Here is a 25423-nt window from a genome sequence, read left to right as displayed (position 1 = left end):
CCTAAGCATTGATCCTATAGACAATCCTAAGACAATTCTTTAAACTAAAGAAATAAAGAAGAAGAGCAATAGAGTTGTAGTGTCGAATCTGGTTTATATATTAGGGCTCCAGGCGTTATAAAAGTCTTACGTTAAGACTACGGGTAAGAGGAACAAAGGCTTTGAGTGCAAGTGGACTTAAGCTTTGCAAGCCGCCAGGTATTAGCATCTCTTAAGTGTCTCTTCAGGCCACGAGGCTCCGCGCAGCTTAAAGGTTTCATTAGACGAAGAGCACAGGTGTGATCTCTGGCAATATATTGATGGAAATACGTGCAGAATGTCTGTATTAATATACACAGTGAAGGTGAATGGTGGAGTATGTGTTCGTTGTTACCTATTATGAATCTGAAAGTATTAAACAGATGTAGACAAGCTTTTTATTTTTCTGTCTACATCAGTGGTGGAAGTGGGGACACTGCCAGCACTGTCTACATCAGTGGTGGAAGTGGGGACACTGCTAGCACTGTCTACATCAGTGGTGGAAGTGGGGACACTGCTAGCACTGTCTACATCAGTGGTGGAAGTGGGGACACTGCTAGCACTGTCTACATCAGTGGTGGAAGTGGGGACACTGCTAGCACTGTCTACATCAGTGGTGGAAGTGGGGACACTGCTAGCACTGTCTACATCAGTGGTGGAAGTGGGGACACTGCTAGCACTGTCTACATCAGTGGTGGAAGTGGGGACACTGCTAGCACTGTCTACATCAGTGGTGGAAGTGGGGACACTGCTAGCACTGTCTACATCAGTGGTGGAAGTGTGGACACTGCTAGCACTGTCTACAACAGTGGTGGCAGTGTGGACACTGCCACCACTGTCTACATCAGTGGTGGAAGTGTGGACACTTCTAGCACTGTCTACATCAGTGGTGGAAGTGGGAACACTGCCAGCACTGTCTACATCAGTGGTGGAAGTGGGGACACTGCTAGCACTGTCTACATCAGTGGTGGAAGTGGGGACACTGCTAGCACTGTCTACATCAGTGGTGGAAGTGGGGACACTGCCAGCACTGTCTACATCAGTGGTGGAAGTGGGGACACTGCTAGCACTGTCTACATCAGTGGTGGAAGTGTGGACACTTCTAGCACTGTCTACATCAGTGGTGGCAGTGTGGACACTGCCACCACTGTCTACATCAGTGGGGGAAGTGTGGACACTGCCACCACTGTCTACATCAGTGGTGGAAGTGGGGACACTGCCACCACTGTCTTCATCAGTGGGGGAAGTGGGGACATTGCCACCACTGTCTACATCAGTGGTGGAAGTGGGGACACTGCCACTACTGTCTACATCAGTGGGGGAAGTGGGGACATTGCAAACACTGTCTACATCAGTGGTGGAAGTGGGGACATTGCCACCACTGTCTACATCAGTGGTGGAAGTGGGGACATTGCCACCACTGTCTACATCAGTGGTGGAAGTGGGGACATTGCCACCACTGTCTACATCAGTGGTGGAAGTGGGGACATTGCCACCACTGTCTACATCAGTGGGGGAAGTGGGGACATTGCCAACGCTGTCTACATCAGTGGTGGAAGTGGGGACATTGCCACCACTGTCTACATCAGTGGTGGAAGTGGGGACACTGCCACCACTGTCTACATCAGTGGTGGAAGTGGGGACACTGCCACCACTGTCTACATCAGTGGTGGAAGTGGGGACACTGCCAGCACTGTCTACATCAGTGGGGGAAGTGGGGACACTGCCAGCACTGTCTACATCAGTGGGGGAAGTGGGGACATTGCCAACACTGTCTACATCAGTGGTGGAAGTGGGGACACTGCCACCACTGTCTACATCAGTGGTGGAAGTGGGGACACTGCCACCACTGTCTACATCAGTGGTGGAAGTGGGGACACTGCCAGCACTGTCTACATCAGTGGGGGAAGTGGGGACACTGCCAGCACTGTCTACATCAGTGGGGGAAGTGGGGACATTGTCAACACTGTCTACATCATTGGGGGAGTCTAGGGAGGGAGTCAATGATGACTACATCATTGGGGGAAGTGAGGACACTGCTACCACTGTTGTGTTTGATCACTTGTCAGGTGAAGATAGCACTACGGGGGGGGGCGGGTATTGCCCCAGTGGTGCAATGTTATCATGTGCAGTATAACATACAGTTTAAAGTTCATGTTATCAGTGCTAATTCAAAGTGAACTACAGCTTTTCTTGGTTGTAATTGACCTCGATAATATTTAACCATGCACGCGTATACGCACTAATTAAATGACGTTGAAATAAGGAAGAATCCAGCCAACACATCGATGACTGTAACACTGTTGTTCTTCCTGTTATACGTGTTCGTTCTTCTCTGTACCTTCACGACCTGTTATACGTGTTCGTTCTTCTCTGTACCTTCACGACCTGTTATAGGTACTCGTTCTTCTCTGTACCTTCACGACCTGTTATAGGTACTCGTTCTTCTCTGTACCTTCACGACCTGTTATAGGTACTCGTTCTTCTCTGTACCTTCACGACCTGTTATAGGTACTCGTTCTTCTCTGTACCTTCACGACCTGTTATAGGTACTCGTTCTTCTCTGTACCTTCACGACCTGTTATAGGTACTCGTTCTTCTCTGTACCTTCACGACCTGTTATAGGTACTCGTTCTTCTCTGTACCTTCACGACCTGTTATAGGTACTCGTTCTTCTCTGTACCTTCACGACCTGTTATAGGTACTCGTTCTTCTCAGTACCTTCACGACCTGTTATAGGTACTCGTTCTTCTCTGTACCTTCACGACCTGTTATAGGTACTCGTTCTTCTCAGTACCTTCACGACCTGTTATAGGTACTCGTTCTTCTCTGTACCTTCACGACCTGTTATAGGTACTCGTTCTTCTCAGTACCTTCACGACCTGTTATAGGTACTCGTTCTTCTCAGTACCTTCACGACCTGTTATAGGTACTCGTTCTTCTCAGTACCTTCACGACCTGTTATAGGTACTCATTCTTCTCAGTGCCTTCACGACTTGTTATAGGTACTCGTTCTTCTCTGTACATATGTGAGGTTGGTAACATTTGTACTCATTAGCCTCGTGACTCTAGTGTTCTCCAGCCTTTCTTCTCTTGTTAACTAAGAAGAACACAAGAACATATGAACAAAGGGGCAGCAGAAAGTCTTTGACCTATTCTCGGCAGCTCCTATTTATATCCATCCAAACTTCTTCAAATACATGTACATGTCTAACCTATACTTGAGACAATCCGTCGATCCAATGTCTGTTATGCTGCATGGAAAATGTGCTATATTAATCAATATTCCTGTATTCAAACCAGTATTTACCCAGGTCATTTTTGAATCGAAACATCCAATTTATATACATTGTTTCGCAGTCAATTTGGTGTTGATATGTTGAAAATTTTATTTATATCTGCCATTGTTGTATCCTTTTATCCATTTAAATCCTTTAGTCATGTCACTTCTACTTCATTATGCTTCCAGAAAATGTAAGTTAAGCTTTTATAATTTCTTCAAAAGGAAACGTATTAATTCCTTGGATTAACTTTGCCGTCTTTTCCAGCACGTCCTCAAGTGTATATATATATATTTAAAATTTCAGAAACGAAAACTTATCTACACACTCTAGATGGGGACAAACACGGGTAAGATAAAGTTAAAGAATAAAAATAAGATTGATTTAAGATTTAATAAAATTTAAATTTTAGATTTAATAGATTTAATAGATTTAATAAAATTTATAGATTTATAAATTTAATAAAATAGATTTAATAAAATATCTGTGAATATTTTATTCGATCAAAATAACAGAATAAAATGCAGGCGATGAGTCACAATAACGGGGCTGAAGTAAGTTGACCAGGCCACACACTAGAAGGTGAAGGGACGACGACGTTTCGGTCCGTCCTAGACCATTCATAAGTCAATTGTGAATGGTCCAGGACGGACCGAAACGTCGTCGTCCCTTCACCTTCTAGTGTGTGGTCTGGTCAACAGAATAAAATATCTGTGAAATATTTCGAAAAGCATCATAAAATGTGCTCAGTTGACCCGCTTGTCAACGTCAGTGTTGCTGTATGAGAGCTTCAGGTCTGAGCAAATATTACGTTGAGTGATGACCAGACCACAACACAGAAGACGGACAGGCGACGACGTTTAGGTCCGTTCTGGACCATTATCATTATCACGTCATCACACGACGTGATGATGGTCCAGGACGGACCCAAACGTCGTCGCTTCTCCATCTTCTGTGTTGAGGTCTGGTCAATACTTCTTAGCCACGTTATTGTGACTCGTCGTGTGCGTATACTGAGTGAATGTGGTGACCGAGACACCACGTTGGAACGACAGTTATTAAACAGTGAGTCAGTTTGTGTGTACATTGTCTCAACGTTTCAACACCTGCGCTTGAAACATTTCACTAAACATTTCACTAAACATTTCACTGATCTAGTATTGCCAAAAGAAAATCACATGCACAACTGATCCCAACGCCACGTTCTCAAGGACTCGCTTTTCACTGGCTATTGTACCTTTGATAGAAACATCAATATAATTGCAAGAATACACACCTTGGAATAGGGGGTTGTGTGTATGGAGTTGCATGTCTACAGGATGAACTTACACAACTAATCAATAATGGGAGTAGAAATGTTCCTAAATGGCTTCTATTATTACTATTGAAGACTTCCTACCACAAAACGATAGCTTCTTGACAAAAATTGTAAATCCTGTTCAAGTCAGATGTGTACGTACCTAGTAGTACTTACCTAGTTGTGCTTGCAGGGCTCTAACTCTTTGGTCCCACCTCTCAACTGTCAATCAACTGATGTACAGGTTACTGAGCCTATTGGACTCTATCATGTCTACATATGAAAATGTGTATGGAGTCAGCCTCCACCACAACACTGCCTAATGCATTCCATTTGTTTACTACTCTGACACTGAAAAAAATCTTTCTACTGTCTCTGTGGCTCACTTTGATCACTAAGTTTCGACCATTGTCCCCTCGTTCGTGTCCCTCCCGTGCTGAAGAGTTTGTTTTGTCCACCCTCTATGCCCCTGTTACCTAGCAGGGATCCGGTCGGCCGAGCGGACAGCACGCTGGACTTGTGATCCTGTGGTCCCGGGTTCGATCCCGGGCGCCGGCGAGGAACAATGGGCAGAGTTTCTTTCACCCTATGCCCCTGTTACCTAGCAGTAAAATAGGTAACTGGGTGTTAGTCAGCTGTCACGGGCTGCTTCCTGGGGGTGGAGGCCTGGTCGAGGACCGGGCCGCGGGGACACTAAAGCCCCGAAATCATCTTAAGATAACTTAAGATCTTAAGATAACCCTGTCAATTCCCCTGAGAATTTAGTAGGTGGTTATCATATCTCCCCTTACTCTTCTGTTTTCCAGGGACGTGAAGTTCAGCTCCTGTAGCCTTTCCTCGTAGCTCACACCTCCTAGTTCCGGGACGAGTCTGGTGGCATACCATTGAATCTTCTCTAACTTTGTCTTGTGTTTACCGAGGTATGGACTCCAGGCTGGAGCTGCATACTCCAGGATTGGTTTGACATTAGTGGTATACAGGGTCCTAACCGATTCTTTACACAAGTTTCTAAAGGCAGTTTTTATGTTGGCCAGTCTAGCATATGCCGCTGATAATAACCTTTTCATGTGGACCTCTGGGGACAAGTTCGGTGTGATATCAACCCCCAGATCTTTCTCTCTATTTGACTCTTGCAGGATTTCACCTCCCAGATGGTACCATGTGTTCATCCTTCTGCTCCCTTCGCCTAACTTCATTACTTTACACTTTCCTGAGTTGAACTTTAGTAGCCATTTTCTAGAACATTCCTCTAGTTTGTCTAGGTCGTCCTATACTCTCTGTCCATCTTCATCTGTCTTGATTCTTCTCATAATTTTTGTATCATCAGCAAACATTGAGAGGAATGTGTCTATACACTCCGGAAGATCTGTGGCGGAGTTCCACAGAGCCCTGTGGGACTCCGCTGGTGACAGCTCGCCACTCTGATGTCGGCCCCCCTAACAGTTACTCGCTTTTTCTTGTTAATTAGAAACTCCTTTATCCACTGGAGCACCTTCCCGTTTACTCCTGCCTGTTGCTCCAACTTTTGTAACAGCCTTTTATGGGGTACTGTGCCAAAGCCTTTCTGACAGTTTAGGTAGGAAAATGCAGTCTGCCCACCCTTCACTTTCTTGCCTAAATTTTGTTGCTTAGGTATAGAATTATATTAAACCTGTGAGGCACGATTTACCATCTCTGAACCCATGTTGGTGGTGTGTTACAAAGTTATTTGCCTCCAGATGCTCTACGAGCCTTTTCCTCACGATCTTCTCCATCACCTTGCATGGTATACAAGTTAGGAAAACTGGCTTGTAGTTCTGTGCCTCTTGCCTGTCACCCTTTTTATATATTGGGACTACATTAGCTGTCTTCCCACTTTCTGGTAGGTCTCCTGTTTCTAGTGACCTGTTATACACCATAGAGAGTGGCACACTTAGTGTTTCTGCACCTTCCTTTAGTATCCATGGTGAGATTCTGTCAGGCCCAACTGCCTTTGTCACATCCAGCTCCAGCAGACACCTTTTGACCTCATCACTGGTGAGGTCAAATTCCTCCAGGGTTGTTCGGTTTGCCGCCTCCTCATTAAGTGCAGGGGCTTCTCCTTGTTCTATTGTGAAGACCTCCTGGAATCTCCTGTTGAGTTCTTCACACACCTCCTTGTCATTCTCTGTGTATCTGTTCTCCCCTTTTCTCAGTTTCATCACTTCTTCCTTCACTGCTGTTTTCCTCCTGATGTGGCTGTGGGGCAGTTTTGTTTGGGTCTTAGCTTTACTCTCAATGTCATTTTCATACTGTCTCTCTGCTTCTCTCCTCACTCTGAGGTACTCATTCCTGGCCCTCTGGTATCTCACCCTGCTCTCCGGTGTTCTGTTATTCCAGTAGTTTTTCCATGTACTTTTACTCAATTGCTTCGCTTCCTTACATTCCTAGTTGAACCATGAATTCTTCTCTTGCTTATTGTTTTCCTCCTTTTGGGCCGGGATAAACTTGTCTGCAACTTCCTGGCACTTCTGGGTGACGTAGTCCATCATATCCTGTACAGACTTCTCTCTGAGTTCTGTTTCCCATGGTATTCCCCTTAGTGAGTTCCTCATCTCGTCATATTTTCCTCTTCGGTAATTTAGTCTTTTCCCTTCCGCTCCCATCCTTGGATAGGTTATCCCTACCTAGACCAAGTACCCCAATGTCAATACACTGTGGTCACTCATTCCTATGGTGGCACATGTGCGGTGTGTCTGTGGTCCAGATTTACCTCTCACGCTCCTGTTAACGTATATCTTCGTGCACAAAAGTATTATAGTCAATAATGTTAACTCACCATGTATGCGGTGACAGCCCCCCAGTGTGTATATATATATATATATATATATATATATATATATATATATATATATATATATATATATATATATATATATATATATATATATATATATATATATATATATATATATATATATATATATATATATATATATATATATATATATATACATGTTAGTCTTATATCAAGGTTCCCCCAGAATGCAATCCCACAATATGCTGACTAACTCTTGGGTGCCTATTTATTGCTGGGTGGACAGGGACATTAGGGTACATTAGGGGGGCCTCGTAGCCTGGTGGATAGCGCGCAGGACTCGTAATTCTGTGGCGCGGGTTCGATTCCCGCACGAGGCAGAAACAAATGGGCATAGTTTCTTTCACCTTAAGTGCCCCTGTTACCTAGCAGTAAATAGGTACCTGGGAGTTAGTCAGCTGTCACGGGATGCTTCCTGGGGTGTGTGTGGTGTGGAGAAAAAAAAACAAAAACAAAAAAAAAGTAGTTAGTAAACAGTTGATTGACAGTTGAGAGGCGGGCCGAAAGAGCAAAGCTCAACCCCCGCAAAAACACAACTAGTAAACACAACTAGTAAACACAGGAAACACGCCCAACCACTTCTGTCCCTCCCGAGATTCAAACCCGTTATTCCAGATTGTGAGTCGCGAACCAACCCATCTGTGCCACCGGGACCATTATTATATATAAGGCACAATTTTTCCATATAAAAAAAGGTTGAATTTTATGCTAATCGTGTGTAATTATGTCTCAAATTGCTAGCGCTTGTTCGCCCTTGACTGGTATTTACCATTCAATCCCGGAAGCCATGCCGCGCCTGTGTACTAGATGGCTGATGTCTCGGGCCAGAACTCAGAGAAATAGCTCCTCTTTCCCCAAGACAGCCCCTGTAATCCTTGGGGATCGATATGGAAATCAGGTCAATTGTCCTGATGGGCTCTCCACAGGTCGTCAGTCGTCCTGGAGAGTCTCGAAGGACTCTGAGTCAAGACTCTTGAGAGCGGCTCGTGGTACAAGCCGCTCTGGTCAGGAACTCTCACAAAGATTCAAGAGTCGGATTGACTCCGACTCTGAATTATGTGAGGTTCATTTTACGAGATTATTCTTGATGTTTGTAGAGGAAACACTAATTTGGATAAGGACTTGCAAGTAAACTGGTGAGATTACGGAATTTTTACAAATTTGCTGCATTCTGATAACGAACTTTTGGAAACAAAAAGACGTGCATGAATGCAGGAATGAATACAGGCATGAGGTAAAAGGAAATAATTCTAAAAACAGTCTTTGAGTTAGAAGGCGTCATTAATTTTGATGCCATCGACAAAGGCGGAAAGATATAAATTCCATGTATTCAGGGTTTATGCAAGGCAAATTAATGACATATTTTTCTGCAGGTTTCTGGATCAAAGCAACCCACTCACATGCAGGGCTGGGAGCGAGGGGCAGCTCTATCCACCAACTGGTCGGTATCCATCACCCAGAGACCAAACGTCAACTGGTGTTATGGAGTTCTTGCAGTGGCTGTAGAGAAGTGCTTGACAATGACACCCGTATATCATAAGGAAGCAAGTGTATAAACCTAGCATCTTGCAGGGTTTGAAATTCATCTCTTGGGTTTCATTACCAGCAAGTAACAGCTTTAAGAGATTCAGAACCTATTGGCTTCTGTCATGTATACTCTTGAAGCTATTTATCGAGTTAGTCTTCGCTACTTCACCTTCTAGTTCCTTTCAGTTCCATATTACACTGACACTAAGGATATTTTATCCCGGCGGCTCATACTGTACCTTAGCTTCCACCTGTGTTCCTTTCTTCCTGTCTCTTCTTCGGCCATTAACCTTATGTTAGTTACATTGACAATTCCACTGGGCATTTTGTACGTTGCGATCATGTCCTCTCTGATCCTCTTCTGGTCCTCCTATCAGATCCATATCCGAGACGTGTATTTAAATCTTGCATCGTTAGACAATCCTTTCTAAATGTAACGTCTCATTATTCTCTCATCACCCGCAGATGTATATATACATATATATATATATATATATATATATATATATATATATATATATATATATATATATATATATATATATATATATATATATATATATATATATATATATATGTTGCACCAAGTAGCAAGAACGTCGTACTCAGCCTACTATGCAAGGCCCGATTTGCCTAATAAGGCAAGTTTTCCTGAATTAATATATTTTCTCTAATTTTTTTCTTATGAAATGATAAAGCTACCCATTTCATTATGTATGAGGTCAATTTTTTTTTTATTGGAATTAAAATTAACGTAGATATATGACCGAACCTAGCCAACCCTACCTAACCTAACCTAACCTATCTTTATAGGTTAGGTTATTTTGACCAGACCACACACTAGAAGGTGAAGTCGATTCTGAATCGACTTGAGAATGGCCCAGGACGGACCGAAACGTCGTCGTCCCTTCACCTTCTAGTGTGTGGTCTGGTCAACATACTTTAGCCACGTTATTGTGACTCCTCGTCTGCATAGGTTAGGTTAGGTTAGGTAGCCGAAAAAGTTAGGTTAGGTAGTCGAAAAACAATTAATTCATAAAAACTTTGCTTATTAGGCAAATCGGGCCTTGCATAGTATATTTTGGTAGCAGTCTTTCTTGTAAACATATATTATTAAATATGACCGAAAAAGTAAGATTAATAATTCTAACACGAATTTCCTCAATATTTCTTGTTTCCTTTCACTGTCGATGGTAATTGAAAAATCAATTCTCCAAAATTCATTTTTATTTCTAGTCTGACGCGACACTTGAACGCGTTTCAAAATAACTAATTACAGTTTCAAAGACTTTAGTTTACACACACACAACTATAACCTGCAAACACTAAACAGAGTTCTACTATGCTATAATTTAAACGGCTTTCATCTTATGTACCTGCATTTGGGTGAGGTGATATGTTACGACAGTTTTAGATGAGGTGAAAACAAACTTTCAACACAAGACAGAACACGAAACAATGGGTATAATATTTTGTAAGTTAAAGGGAAGAATGGAAGTAACTGCAAAGGGCTTATTGGCCCATATTTCTTGATGCTTCTATATTGGTGCGGAGTCTTGAAGTGGGTAGAATATAGTTGTGCATTAATTGGCTGTTGATTGCTGGTGTTGACTTCTTGATGTGTAGTGCCTCGCAGATATCTAGCCGCCTGCTATCGCTGTATCTATCGATGATTTCTGTGTTTTCGTCACGGCCCTTGTGAATTTGTTCATTTGATGCATCACGTTAGTGTGATCTCTGTGTGTAATGATGTAAGGGCGAAGAGGAAGAACGGCCTATTGACATAGCTCGGGAGCAGGGGGGGGGTGTTGTGTAAAAGCCTGGTTTGTGCCTCGGAGAGGCTACGGGATCCAGTAAGTTCAGTAGAACTTCGGTTTCAACCCTTTTACCCTGTCGTAGCTCAGTCGATTAAGGCAGTGTCTGGGATGCTCCCGGACGCAGGTTCGAATCTTCGTCGCGGCCCTTGTGGATTTGTTCATTGTACCAGGTACTCAATGTAAGAGAATAAGGGCAAGAAAATCCTACTAAATAAATGAAACCGATAGTTTCTAAAATAAATGAAACATTTAATTGTTCCAAAAGTGAATAAGGTAGTCCAAGAATGTAGGCATACCTTGCCGAGTCTCTATAGGACAGAAGCAAGGGTTTTCCCACTAAATGAAATATGATACTTACAGAATTAGCGAACTTTGTGCTCTGAAAAAAGAAAGCTAATTCCCGACCTAAGTAAATATCATCATCTCTGACCGACGTGTAGGGGTGCGAGTGTCAACTGGTGACGAGAACTGCTGTTGAGGTCCCAACTCAGCAACTTAGTCCGTGCTAGAGGAACTATGGCCCTCTTTATCCTCCTTTGGTCGGATTGCAGAAGATAGGGTGCTTTGACCCGAAGACAAACCAAAGTACCAGGGTACCAAAATGATGATCTGTCTGAGATTGAGAAATATCCTAGGGACAAAAGGTGGAAAACCCGAGTAATAACACGGAGGGAGGGATGACCAATTAAGAGAATGACTGAGGCATACAGTCACCACGTAATCCAAAGTTATCCCACACTCACAATATGCTACTCTCGGAATGCACAATACACACAGCACCATATAAATATTAAAAGTAATGAAAATATTGAAAAGCAACTGTATGAAAGCCAAGTACGCTTACCACAAATTGATGTTCTAGTACTAGTACCTGAGTGAAGCTCCTAGGACAGGCCACCATTAAATGTGACGGGAAAGTGTAGGAGTGTAGATGTTCGGCAGTCCTCCTAATGGCTGGTGTCAATGCCTGTCACATTTACAAAAAAAGAGACTGCATGGCTGTGGTCTGTGGTAGAGTAAGGGAAGACACGCAAAACACATAGTATGAACAATGAAACTTTAATTAACTGGAAAACAAATTTAAAAACAAAGACAATCCCTTGGTTATGTACAGTGCAAACAAACAAGTCATAATAAATAAGAACAGGGATAAATTACTCTAGGAATAATATAAAGACAAAATGACATAAACAGGTGCTGAGAATATAGCGCTAGCTGGGAACCTCCACCAATAAACAGGACGTGTATCAGTTGGTTGTTCACAGCTTGAGAGCACAAGGACTTGACTTAAATGGCTGGTTCAAGCCCAGACATCGACTTAGGTAGAGGGCGCTGTAATGCAGAGGTGCAGGTGTGCAGACAGAGTATATTCTACCCACCTCAAGACTCCGCTCCAATATAGTAGCATCAAGAAATATGGACCAATAGGCTTTCTACAAACACTTCTATTCAATACCCATTGTTCCTGTTCTGTCTTGTGTTGATACTTTTAATACCCTATTAATATCCCCTCTTGTTCTGTCTTGTGTTAATGCCACATCACCCCTCCCACCTCACTCAAATGTAGATATAAAATCAGAGATACGTAAGTTCTAATCAGTTGTGTATTTGTGAAGTCTTTGAAAATGTAATAAGTTTTACGAAACGCGCCCGTGTCGCGTCAGACTAGAAATAAAAATGAATTTTGGAGAAGTGATTTTTGATTTACCTCCAACAGTGAAGCGTAATGTACGAAAGATTGAGAAAATTCGTGTTAGAATTATTAATCTTACTTTTTCGGTCATATTTAATAATATATGTCTACAGGAAAGACTGCTACCAAAATATACTAATATATATATATATATATATATATATATATATATATATATATATATATATATATATATATATATATATATATATATGTATATATATATATATATATATATATATATATATATATATATATATATATATATATATATATTTATATATATATATATATAAACGTTAAATGTCCAAGCAAACGATGAGCACCTTGTAAAATTTAGATGGAAATTAATGTCAACATTTTTGTGACGTGACGTGACACAAGCAGACATCGTAACACTACTTGAGTTGCCACAGTCATCAGAAGTGGACGTGCGTCTCTGTGTTCTGAGAATTTAGAAGAATACTGGTTCTGGATAAAATGTTTGAGTGAAGGCTACAGTTATAACTGGTGAGGAAGCTGCCGAGGACACGACGTACGCCAACTCTCAGTGATTATGAAGTTATTAGAGATGGCCTGAAGCCTTGTGGTGGACGTGCCTGTGTGGAACTCTACTGTGTTATACACTCGAGTGGAGGAGAATAAGCAGGTATTTCTGTGTGGAGCCTGCCAGGCGACTTTGTGTGCTCAAGTCCGGAGCAGAGAAGCTGTGTAAGGCAGTCATAAAGTGACTTTGTTGGACCTCCGAGAGTGACACCATCTTGGAGCACCAGAGTGTGCGGAGTGAGCATCTCCACATCCTGAATTCTGCCGTATGGTCATTTAATCAGTTGACAAAATATTTATCAGTGTTGACCAGACCACAAACTAGAAGGTGAAGGGATGACGACGATTCGGTCCGTTCTGGACCATTCTCAAGTTGATTCAAGTCTATCGACTTGAGGATGGTCCAGGACGGACCGAAACGTCGTCGTCCCTTCACCTTCTAGTGTGTGGTCTGGTCAACATACTTTAGTCACGTTATTGTGACTCATCGCCTGCAACATTTATCAGTGCTTGATCGTGTGCCCAGCAATCACTGAGAATGTATATGAATGTATGATAGATATTTTATTGAAACAGTGAGCTAAAATAAGCAGTTAGAGATAAGTGGACATGCTTTACAAAGGAGCAGCACGTCCTCACTCACTGGAGGTCAGTGGGAGACTGAGGGGGGCAGCCGTCCAGAGTTGATTTCAGCGTGGACCCTTCTGGATGGGGGAGGACCCATCTCAGTGAGGCCAGCACGGAGTGTCATGTCGGATGGCGTTATTAATGTAAATATATTTTATTATTTTTGTGTTGTTAGGAAAACATTTTATTATGAACTAGTAGTACCCGGTCACGCATTGATGTGGCTCACTACAGTAACCTTTCCTGTTCCCAGTCTTCCCCACCATTCTTCCCTCACCCGTCTCCTCGGCCTCCCAACCATTCCCGTACTCCACCGTCCCCTCGTCCTCCCCACCATTCCCCACGCCACCACCCCTTCTTCCTTCCCACTGTGCCCCACTCCCCTGTCCCTTTGTCCTCTCCACCATTCTCCATTCCCCCATCCCCTCGTCCCTACCATCCCAAACTCCCCCGTCCCCCCTCGTCATCCCCACCATTCCCCACTCCCTCGAATGATGCCTTCCCAAATGGTCCGATGTTCCCATCAGAAAATTGGGAACATCAAGTGATCTGATGTTCCCATCACTGAAATATATAGAAAAACACTTAAAAAATGAAATGAAAATATGAAAAAAATAAAAAAATAAACTATACTCACGATTTGAACGGTATGGTAAACAACACAGCTCAATTTTAACGCAATTCACACAAAATAATTAAATAAAAATGAAAATAAATAAAAAATCTATGAAACTAAAATTTATCAATGCAATCGGAAACAATGAAATGGAATTCGTGACATATTTAGTATAGCGAGCATGTTGCTATTATGTGCAACAGATGGCGCTGTTTTTCAAAAACGCATGTTTTTACCTGTCACAGGGGTGGCATCTATATAGTAGTTATATAAAAAGACGCGCCTATTCGATTGCAACGTTGTGTCAAATTTCAAAGCAATCGGTAAAGAGGTTTCGAAGATTTCTCTTACATGAAAAACACATAAAAAACACAGTTTTCAGAAAAAAACATGTTTTTTTAACGTCACTGACGTTACATGTATATAGTATATATATAAAAACCCGCTCGGATGCGAATGGAACGTTGTGTAAAAATTTCAAAGCAATCGGTGAAGAACTTTCGGAGATTAGCGGTTATGCACAAACGAACATTTCCATTTTTTATTTATATAGATTGGTAATGAAATTAGAGGTTTGTATGGGAGAAGTTAATGAAGGAACTTTGCATCTGAGGAAGGTAGAGCTGACCTCCAGGTGTAGCGTTGAGCTTCAGGTGTGGAGCTGAACTTCAAGCAGTGTAAGGCAGCTTCAAGTTTCATTTGTGGAGCCGTTGGAGGAGCTTCACTGACATTGGAGTGGGACTCCATGAGCAGACGATTGGAAGAACTGCAGGAGTACTTAACCTGATTTTTGAGGACCCAGATTGATGTTGTTGGTAGTGGGCCTCAAGGAAGAGAACCGAGAATCATATGGACACATTGATGTATGAGGGAGAGCTTGATTGCAAATTGACATGAAAGATGCAGTGCCAGGTAAGAGATTGAGTTCTTTTTTGTTAGGGATATACATAAATGTTCCAGGTATTTCAGCCCCAAGCAGTGAGGGGGTAGTTGGTTGAGTGCCAAGAGTTGAGCAGCAGCCTGATACAGTTATTTGATAAAGTCAGGATATGATTTTGGAGTGTTGCCGGTTTGTAGCAGCCCAGAATGTTGTACAGTAATATTATATATATCCTTTGTCGTGTGAATGTTTATGTAATAAATGTTTGTTTCTTAACAGCTGGGTTTTGCTCTTGTCCTGGTGAGGTTTCCTGGATAGTGAGAAAGAAAGAGACAAGGGTTATAAATTGTGTGATAGTGGACAATAACTCACTAAGTGGGCATTTAGGAGATCATCCTATAATAAGGAGAGTGTGAGGGAGTCACGGCGGCTCGAGTGGGTGTGTACTCATGACAACTCGGCCAGTTTGGAGCCACTCGCAACCCCTGAACAAAGGTGACGCTGAACCCCTCTCCAAGAACATGAAGCTTACAGGGTGATCTCCCAACAATTGCAAGCACTTCATTGTCCATTGCTGGTCGACTGATGGCAGCAGAGGTGTGGTTGCCGCGGTCGAGCGTATTTTTATCGGGAAGTGGTTGGGATCACTGTTTGTCTCTAAGCACATATCAGTTTGGTTCAATAACCAGTTCTTTGTAATCCTTCCCCCCCCCCCCCCCCCCACGATAATGTAGAGCAAGAATTATGCATCTTCACTCGGGCCGTAGGAACCGCTCCATGTTCACTGGCTGAATTATTTGATCAATAAATTGAGGTAAACAAACGCTTTGCCAGACTTGTGGTTTTATTGATCAAATAATTACAGTAGAGTTACATCATATAACAAGAGCAAGCCATATAATATACATTACATATATACAGTCCAAGCGCTTGTCCCTACAACGACAAGCAAACTGCATATGACCAAAGCTTTTGCAAACAGAAATCAAGAGAGCATGTTCCATTGACCTGCATTCTTGCGCGACTCAGCTGATCTCCTGGTCACCAAAACAACAACAGTCAAGCGAGCATCCATCCGGTACAATAACAGCTCCACAGTGGCTCGAGGAAATACGGTATTTCCTTGATAATGTGTTGCAACACGAAAGTCTTTCGGTACTTTGATTTTCCTAGTCGATACTTGACCTTCCTGGGGCCCTTCACCTCGGCCAGTCTTGGCTTTCCTGGAGCCCTTCACCTCGGCCAGTCTTGGCCTTCCTGGGGCCCTTCACCTCGGCCAGTCTTGGCCTTCCTGGGGCCCTTCACCTCGGCCAGTCTTGACCTTCCTGGGGCCCTTCACCTCGGCCAGTCTTGACCTTCCTGGGGCCCTTCACCTCGGCCAGTCTTGACCTTCCTGGGGCCCTTCACCTCGGCCAGTCTTGACCTTCCTGGGGCCCTTCACCTCGGCCAGTCTTGACCTTCCTGGGGCCCTTCACCTCGGCCAGTCTTGGCCTTCCTGGGGCCCTTCACCTCGGCCAGTCTTGACCTTCCTGGAGCCCTTCACCTCGGCCAGTCTTGACCTTCCTGGGGCCCTTCACCTCGGCCAGTCTTGACCTTCCTGGGGCCCTTCACCTCGGCCAGTCTTGACCTTCCTGGGGCCCTTCACCTCGGCCAGTCTTGGCCTTCCTGGGGCCCTTCACCTCGGCCAGTCTTGACCTTCCTGGGGCCCTTCACCTCGGCCAGTCTTGGCTTTCCTGGAGCCCTTCACCTCAGCCAGTCTTGGCTGAGGTCAGGGATGCTTCCTGAGGACAGGGATGCTTGGACACGTCACCTTCCACCTGATGACTCGGTTCACCTTGATGTAAATTAGTCTTCGGGAGTTAGACAACTGTTGTGGGGTGGGATCGGTCGGTCGGCGGTGTAGGAAGACCTAAACCTGCCCAAAATGCTTCCTGCCCCCCCCCCACCCCCCTCCTCCATCCCCAACAATGGGTAGTTATATCTGTGTACTTCCACATCTCTCATTTTTTTAAATCATTATTTGGTTCAGTTCTTTCTGTTCCAATTCTTTGTGATATTTCCTGAATAGAAGGGGGTACCCGGCGGTGCCCGGGACAGTCTGTCTTTCTCCCCTTAATCCACTATTCCAATCCTCTTCTTTCCTACATTCTGCACTTCCCACCCTCCCTCTTCCCATTTTCCCTTCCATATCCAGCCTGTCACCTCCCCCCTCCCTTTCCCGTCCTTTCCCCTCAATCCTTTCCCCTCCCCCTCCCCCTCCCCCTCGCCAACCCCCTCCCCCTCGCCTACCCCCTCCCCCTCCCCCTCGCCTACCCCCTCCCCCCTCCCCCTCGCCTACCCCCTCCCCCTCGCCAACCCCCTCCCCCTCCCCCTCCCCTCCCCCTCCCCCTCCCCCTCCCCCTGCCCCTCGCCTACCCCCTCGCCTACCCCCTCGCCTACCCCCTCCCCCCTCCACATTCTCCTCTCTTTCCCCTTCTCTCGAAAAATTTATTACTAAAAACAACTGAATAATTTTGTATGAGAGCAAATATTCCACACTGGACAACATGAAAACCTCATGGGAAGACGCACTCTATAAATGCTAATATTCCTATAAGTATTTATCTGAGGCCGAAACAAACCAGCCTATGTCCATCCCGTACCCCAGACCAGTCACCCCTGCAAGTTTAGGTGAGGTTAGACCCAAGCGTCTGGCCTCAACGCACATACGGACAGACAACAAATATATACTCTCTCAAACGTATAGACTGTCATCAGGTGTTCCGTCTACACTCATAGCAGTGTTCATCTGTATTGTTCAGGAGCTCCTACCTACCTAACCTTACCTACCTTACCTACCTTACCTACCTAACCTTACCTACCTTACCTACCTTACCTACCTTACCTACCTAACCTTACCTACCTTACCTACCTTACCTACCTTACCTACCTTTCCTACCTTACCTTACCTACCAGTAATTCGATGATAGCTGCATTCAAACAATGAATTATCAATGGAAAAAGCGATTACTGGAGGCTGCTTGACGCGCTCGCTTTCTAAATCCTCTTAACTTTTATCACACCGGCGAGTGATTATATTTTGGGGTTATTTTAGGTACAGGTCGTAACGGCTGCCTCTCTCCTAGTGGCGCCTTCCTGCCTGCTAGTGGCACCTTCCTGCCTGCTAATGGCACCTTCCTGCCTGCTAGTGGCACCTTCCTGCCTGCTAGTGGCACCTTCCTGTGTAACAAACTAGGCTGTTGTAAGAATTATCCAGAGTGGTTTATCGACAAAAGAGGATGGGAAGCTGAGCCCGCATGGTGACCTGGGGACCTGACCCCCAGGGGAATTCGCGGTGGAAATAACCAACGCTTTGTTCATAGCTGCGTATAATGAATCATCCTATATTATTCAGTAATTTAGAGAAATTAGCCTTTATTCATTTTGTATTAAAATTGTATTGTATAATAGTACTGGATACAATATCAAGAGTATTCTAATTATTGAGTTTAAGTCACCATCAGTGACGTCACGAATCATATCTAACTTGTAAGGCGGAGTGACCGGCGGTCATAGGTCAGCAGGGTTGACAGGTCTACTATTTCTCAAAGTTTTAATAACCATTTTTGTGATCGGGAACAGCTCTGCCGTTAGAGGCTTGTGTAATTTAATTTCAGTAAAATAATTCAACCAGTCTGGATCAATTAAGTACAACAGAGGTTAATTGTTATAACTTAACCTTGCTAAAGTAACTGGGTAAGCGATGCGGAACAATACAATGTTCTAGTCTGGGCTAGATCAGACGAGGACAGATCAGTGTGATCTGCCGAGCAGCTGGGAGAGGTCAAACATCTTACCTCTCCCCAAGACCAGCCCAACATCTTTAGCTGGTAAAACATAGAGGTATAGTTGCTATTGTTATGTATAGAAATAGTCTCATTTGCCATTCAGGTCAAGTAGGGAGTGTTAAAGTGACAGGGAGTGAACATATTTAGATTTTGTTTTAGTTTTTCTTTTAATAAATTAATTAGTTAATAAGTTGCATTTTTATTGTTTCCATTTTTTTATGTTTACTTGTCCTGGTCACGTGGTCCACACGAGGCAGAGTTGTATTGGGCGCCGATTCTAACATCGAATCGGAATTATCATTACCGTGTAATTTATTCCACACTCAAGGTCATCGTTTATAGTGGGGATCAAGCCCCTAGGTTGATTAATTAGCGTGATCGATCCAGACCTCGATCATTGCTCTTGTGTTACTGGTCTGGTGGTGGCGGCGTAGAGGCGACTCTAGGGTTTTGCTCAAAGCCTAGGTCACGTCATACTGGGTGTAGAATCCTAAGTCGGTCAATCGTCTTAGGACCACGTGGCGTGGAGTTGGCTTTGGTAAAAGTTTTGGAGTCCCTTGGTAGAGAATAAAAAGTAAGAATACGGGTAGAGGGAGTAGAAGGAAGATAAGATAAGAGAGAGGTACCCAAACCCGTGTTACTCCTGCCTGCTAGTGGCACCTTCCTTCCTGCTAGTGGACCCTTCCTGCCTGCTAGTGGCGCCTTCCTGCCCGCTAGTGGCACCTTTCTGCCTGCTAGTGGCACCTTCCTGCCTGCTAGTGGCTCCTTCCTGCCTGCTAGTGGCACCTTCCTGCCTGCTAGTGACACCTTCCTGCCTGCTAGTGGCTCCTTCCTGCCTGCTAGTGGCACCTTCCTGCCTGCTAGTGGCTCCTTCCAGGCTGCTAGTGGCACCTTCCTGCCTGCTAGTGACTCCTTCCTGCCTGGTAATGGCACCTTCCTGCCTGCTAGTGGCACCTTCCTGCCTGCTAGTTGCACCTTTCTGCCTGCTAGTGGCACCTTCCTGCCTGCTAGTAGCACCTTCCTGCCTGCTAGTGGCTCCTTCCAGGCTGCTAGTGGCACCTTCCTGCCTGATAGTGGCACCTTCCTGCCTGCTAGTGGCGCCTTCCTGCCTGCTAGTGGCACCTTCCTGCCTGCTAGTGACACCTTCCTGCCTGCTAGTGGCACCTTCCTGCCTGCTAGTGGCACCTTCCTGCCTGCTAGTGGCTCCTTCCTGCCTGCTAGTGGCACCTTTCTGCCTGCTAGTGGCACCTTCCAGCCTGCTAGTGGCGCCTTCCTGCCTTCTAGTGGCCGCCTTCCTGCCTGCTAGTGGCACCTTCCTGCCTGCTAGTGGCACCTTCCTGCGTGCTAGTGGCACCTTCCTGCCTGCTAGTGGCACCTTCCTGCCTGCTAGTGGCACCTTCCTGCCTGCTAGTGGCACCTTCCTGCCTGCTAGTGGCGCCTTCCTGCCTGCTAGTGGCACCTTCCTGCTTGCTAGTGGCTCCTTCCTGCCTGCTAGTGGCGCCTTCCTGCCTGCTAGTGAACCCTTCCTGCCTGCTAGTGGCACCTTCCTGCCTGCTAGTGGCACCTTCCTGCCTGCTAGTGGCGCCTTCCTGCCTGCTAGTGGCACCTTTCTGCCTGCTAGTGGCACCTTCCAGCCTGCTAGTGGCGCCTTCCTGCCTTCTAGTGGCACCTTCCTGCCTGGTAGTGGCACCTTCCTGCCTGCTAGTGGCTCCTTCCTGCCTGCTAGTGGCGCCTTCCTGCCTGCTAGTGGCACCTTCCTGCCTGCTAGTGGCTCCTTCCTGCCTCCTAGTGACACCTTCCAGCCTGCTAGTGGCACCTTCCTGCCTGCTAGTGGTACCTTCCTGCCTGCTAGTGGCTCCTTCTTGCCTGCTAGTGGCTCCTTCCTTCCTGTTAGTGGCACCGTCCTGCCTGCTAGTGGCACCTTCCTACCTGCTAGTGGCACCTTCCTGCCTGCTAGTGGCTCCTTCTTGCCTGCTAGTGGCTCCTTCCTTCCTGTTAGTGGCACCGTCCTGCCTGCTAGTGGCACCTTCCTACCTGCTAGTGGCACCTTCCTGCCTGCTAGTGGCGCCTTCCTGCCTGCTAATGGCACCTTCCAGCCTGCTAGTGGCACCTTCCTGCATGCTAGTGGCTCCTTCCAGGCTGCTAGTGGCACCTTTCTGCCTGCTAGTGGCACCTTCCTGCCTGCTACTGGCTCCTTCCTTCCTGTTAGTGGCACCGTCCTGCCTGCTAGTGGCACCTTCCTGCCTGCTAGTGGCTCCTTCCTGCCTGCTAGTGGCACCTTCCTGCCTTCTAGTGGCACCTTCCTGCCTGCTAGTGGCACCTTCCTGCCTTCTAGTGGCACCTTCCTGCCTGCTAGTGGCACCTTCCTACCTGCTAGTGTCACCTTCCTGCCTTCTAGTGGCGCCTTCCTGCCTGCTAGTGGCACCTTCCTGCCTGCTAGTGTCACCTTCCTGCCTTCTAGTGGCGCCTTCCTGCCTTCTAGTGGCGCCTTCCTGCCTGCTAGTGTCACCTTCCTGCCTGCTAGTGGCTCTTTCCTGCCTGCTAGTGACACCTTCCTGCCTTCTAGTGGCACCTTCCCGCCTGCTAGTGGCACCTTCCTGCCTGCTAGTGGTGCCTTCCTGCCTGCTAGTGGCACCTTCCTGCCTGCTAGTGGCACCTTCCTGCCTTCTAGTGGCACCTTCCTGGCTGCTAGTGGCACCTTCCTGCCAGCTAATGGCACCTTCCTGCCTTCTAGTGGCACCTTCTTGCCTGCTAGTGGCACCTTCCTGCCTTCTAGTGGCACCTTCCTGCCTGCTAGTGGCACCTTCCTGCCTGCTAGTGTCACCTTCCTGCCTTCTAGTGGCTCCTTCCTGCCTGCTAGTGGCACCTTCCTGCCTGCTAGTGTCACCTTCCTGCCTTCTAGTGGCGCCTTCCTGCCTGCTAGTGTCACCTTTCTGCCTGCTAGTGGCTCTTTCCTGCCTGCTAGTGACACCTTCCTGCCTTCTAGTGGCACCTTCCCGCCTGCTAGTGGCACCTTCCTGCCTGCTAGTGGCACCTTCCTGCCTGCTAGTGGTGCCTTCCTGCCTGCTAGTGGCTCCTTCCTGCCTGCTAGTGGCTCCTTCCTGCCTGCTAGTGGCTCCTTCCTGCCTGCTAGTGGCACCTTCCGGCCTTCTAGTGGCACCTTCCTGCCTGCTAGTGGCACCTTCCTGCCAGCTAATGGCACCTTCCTGCCTTCTAGTGGCACCTTCCTGCCTGCTAGTGGCACCTTCCTGCCTTCTAGTGGCACCTTCCTGCCTGCTAGTGGCACCTTCCTACCTGCTAGTGTCACCTTCCTGCCTTCTAGTGGCGCCTTCCTGCCTGCTAGTGGCACCTTCCTGCCTGCTAGTGTCACCTTCCTGCCTTCTAGTGGCGCCTTCCTGCCTTCTAGTGGCGCCTTCCTGCCTGCTAGTGTCACCTTCCTGCCTGCTAGTGGCTCTTTCCTGCCTGCTAGTGACACCTTCCTGCCTTCTAGTGGCACCTTCCCGCCTGCTAGTGGCACCTTCCTGCCTGCTAGTGGTGCCTTCCTGCCTGCTAGTGGCACCTTCCTGCCTGCTAGTGGCACCTTCCTGCCTTCTAGTGGCACCTTCCTGGCTGCTAGTGGCACCTTCCTGCCAGCTAATGGCACCTTCCTGCCTTCTAGTGGCACCTTCTTGCCTGCTAGTGGCACCTTCCTGCCTTCTAGTGGCACCTTCCTGCCTGCTAGTGGCACCTTCCTGCCTGCTAGTGTCACCTTCCTGCCTTCTAGTGGCTCCTTCCTGCCTGCTAGTGGCACCTTCCTGCCTGCTAGTGTCACCTTCCTGCCTTCTAGTGGCGCCTTCCTGCCTGCTAGTGTCACCTTCCTGCCTTCTAGTGGCGCCTTCCTGCCTGCTAGTGGCACCTTCCTGCCTGCTAGTGTCACCTTCCTGCCTTCTAGTGGCGCCTTCCTGCCTTCTAGTGGCGCCTTCCTGCCTGCTAGTGTCACCTTCCTGCCTGCTAGTGGCTCTTTCCTGCCTGCTAGTGACACCTTCCTGCCTTCTAGTGGCACCTTCCCGCCTGCTAGTGGCACCTTCCTGCCTGCTAGTGGTGCCTTCCTGCCTGCTAGTGGCACCTTCCTGCCTGCTAGTGGCACCTTCCTGCCTTCTAGTGGCACCTTCCTGGCTGCTAGTGGCACCTTCCTGCCAGCTAATGGCACCTTCCTGCCTTCTAGTGGCACCTTCTTGCCTGCTAGTGGCACCTTCCTGCCTTCTAGTGGCACCTTCCTGCCTGCTAGTGGCACCTTCCTGCCTGCTAGTGTCACCTTCCTGCCTTCTAGTGGCTCCTTCCTGCCTGCTAGTGGCACCTTCCTGCCTGCTAGTGTCACCTTCCTGCCTTCTAGTGGCGCCTTCCTGCCTGCTAGTGTCACCTTCCTGCCTGCTAGTGGCTCTTTCCTGCCTGCTAGTGACACCTTCCTGCCTTCTAGTGGCACCTTCCCGCCTGCTAGTGGCACCTTCCTGCCTGCTAGTGGCACCTTCCTGCCTGCTAGTGGTGCCTTCCTGCCTGCTAGTGGCTCCTTCCTGCCTGCTAGTGGCTCCTTCCTGCCTGCTAGTGGCTCCTTCCTGCCTGCTAGTGGCACCTTCCTGCCTTCTAGTGGCACCTTCCTGCCTTCTAGTGGCACCTTCCTGCCTGCTAGTGGCACCTTCCTGCCAGCTAATGGCACCTTCCTGCCTTCTAGTGGCACCTTCCTGCCTGCTAGTGGCACCTTCCTGCCTGCTAGTGGCACCTTCCTACCTGCTAGTGTCACCTTCCTGCCTTCTAGTGGCGCCTTCCTGCCTGCTAGTGGCACCTTCCTGCCTGCTAGTGTCACCTTCCTGCCTTCTAGTGGCGCCTTCCTGCCTTCTAGTGGCGCCTTCCTGCCTGCTAGTGTCACCTTCCTGCCTGCTAGTGGCTCTTTCCTGCCTGCTAGTGACACCTTCCTGCCTTCTAGTGGCACCTTCCCGCCTGCTAGTGGCACCTTCCTGCCTGCTAGTGGTGCCTTCCTGCCTGCTAGTGGCACCTTCCCGCCTGCTAGTGGCACCTTCCTGCCTGCTAGTGGTGCCTTCCTGCCTGCTAGTGGCACCTTCCTGCCTGCTAGTGGCACCTTCCTGCCTTCTAGTGGCACCTTCCTGGCTGCTAGTGGCACCTTCCTGCCAGCTAATGGCACCTTCCTGCCTTCTAGTGGCACCTTCTTGCCTGCTAGTGGCACCTTCCTGCCTTCTAGTGGCACCTTCCTGCCTGCTAGTGGCACCTTCCTGCCTGCTAGTGTCACCTTCCTGCCTTCTAGTGGCTCCTTCCTGCCTGCTAGTGGCACCTTCCTGCCTGCTAGTGTCACCTTCCTGCCTTCTAGTGGCGCCTTCCTGCCTGCTAGTGTCACCTTCCTGCCTGCTAGTGGCTCTTTCCTGCCTGCTAGTGACACCTTCCTGCCTTCTAGTGGCACCTTCCCGCCTGCTAGTGGCACCTTCCTGCCTGCTAGTGGCACCTTTCTGCCTGCAAGTGGTGCCTTCCTGCCTGCTAGTGGCTCCTTCCTGCTTGCTAGTGGCTCCTTCCTGCCTGCTAGTGGCTCCTTCCTGCCTGCTAGTGGCACCTTCCTGCCTGCTAGTGGCACCTTCCTGCCTGCTAGTGGCTCCTTCCTGCCTCCTAGTGACACCTTCCAGTCTGCTAGTGGCACCTTCCTGCCTGCTAGTGGCACCTTCCTGCCTCCTAGTGACACCTTTCTGCCTGCTAGTGGCACCTTCCTGCCTGCTAGTGGCACCTTCCTGCCTGCTAGTGGCACCTTCCTACCGCCTAGTGACACCTTCCTGCCTGCTAGTGGCACCTTCCTGCCTGCTAGTGGCGCCTTCCTGCCTGCTAGTGGCACCTTCCTGCCTGCTAGTGACACCTTCCTGCCTGCTAGTGGCACCTTACTGCCTGCTAGTGGCTCCTTCCTGCCTGTTAGTGGCACCTTCCTGCCTGCTAGTGGTGCCTTCCTGCCTGCTAGTGGCTCCTTCCTGCCTGCTAGTGGCACCTTCCTGCCTCCTAGTGACACTTTCCTGCCTGCTAGTGGCACCTTCCTGCCTGCTAGTGGTGCCTTCCTGCCTGCTAGTGGCACCTTCCTGCCTGCTAGTGGCACCTTCCTGCCTGCTAGTGGTGCCTTCCTGCCTGCTAGTGGCACCTTCCTGCCTGCTAGTGGCGCCTTCCTGCCTGCTAGTGGCGCCTTCCTGCCTGCTAGTGGCACCTTCCTGCCTGCTAGTGGCGCCTTCCTGCCTGCTAGTGGCACCTTCCTGCCTGCTAGTGGCGCCTTCCTGCCTGCTAGTGGCACCTTCCTGCCTGCTAGAGGCTCCTTCCTGCCTGTTAGTGGCACCTTCCTGCCTGCTAATGGCACCTTCCAGCCTGCTAGTGGCACCTTCCTGCCTGCTAGTGGCTCCTTCCATGCTGCTAGTGGCACCTTCCTGCCTGCTAGTGGCTAG

General features: G+C 47.5%; 2 protein-coding genes across 2 annotated transcripts; both read left to right on the top strand.

Annotated features, from left to right (window-relative positions):
• Window positions 1-378: 378 nt before the first annotated feature.
• On the top strand, window positions 379-2010 carry LOC138356848 (polysialoglycoprotein-like). The gene has a single exon (XM_069313192.1). The coding sequence runs from the start codon at window positions 379-381 to the stop codon at window positions 2008-2010; it is 1632 nt and encodes a 543-aa protein (XP_069169293.1).
• Window positions 2011-4207: 2197 nt separating this feature from the next.
• Window positions 4208-25423, top strand: LOC123767422 (mucin-19-like). The gene is made up of 5 exons (XM_069313191.1): window positions 4208-4364; window positions 8359-8495; window positions 8806-8942; window positions 19641-20164; window positions 20250-25423. The coding sequence occupies exons 1-5, from the start codon at window positions 4208-4210 to the stop codon at window positions 25421-25423; spliced, it is 6129 nt and encodes a 2042-aa protein (XP_069169292.1).

Source organism: Procambarus clarkii, chromosome 74 (assembly GCF_040958095.1).
Source record: "Procambarus clarkii isolate CNS0578487 chromosome 74, FALCON_Pclarkii_2.0, whole genome shotgun sequence".
NCBI lineage: Eukaryota > Metazoa > Arthropoda > Malacostraca > Decapoda > Cambaridae > Procambarus > Procambarus clarkii.
The sequence above is the reverse complement of the archived record's forward strand: the minus strand, read 5'-3'. Positions and strand labels throughout refer to the sequence as shown.

Bases quoted from the DNA above. Each gene is read 5' to 3' on its own strand.
- LOC123767422 (XM_069313191.1), top strand. From the start codon at position 4,208: ATGATGGTCCAGGACGGACCCAAACGTCGTCGCTTCTCCATCTTCTGT. The intron at 4,365-8,358 runs GTGAGTCAGTTT...GGCTCTCCACAG, and splicing joins GGAACGACAGTTATTAAACA to GTCGTCAGTCGTCCTGGAGA. The intron at 8,496-8,805 runs GTTCATTTTACG...ATTTTTCTGCAG, and splicing joins CCGACTCTGAATTATGTGAG to GTTTCTGGATCAAAGCAACC.
- LOC138356848 (XM_069313192.1), top strand. From the start codon at position 379: ATGAATCTGAAAGTATTAAACAGATGTAGACAAGCTTTTTATTTTTCT.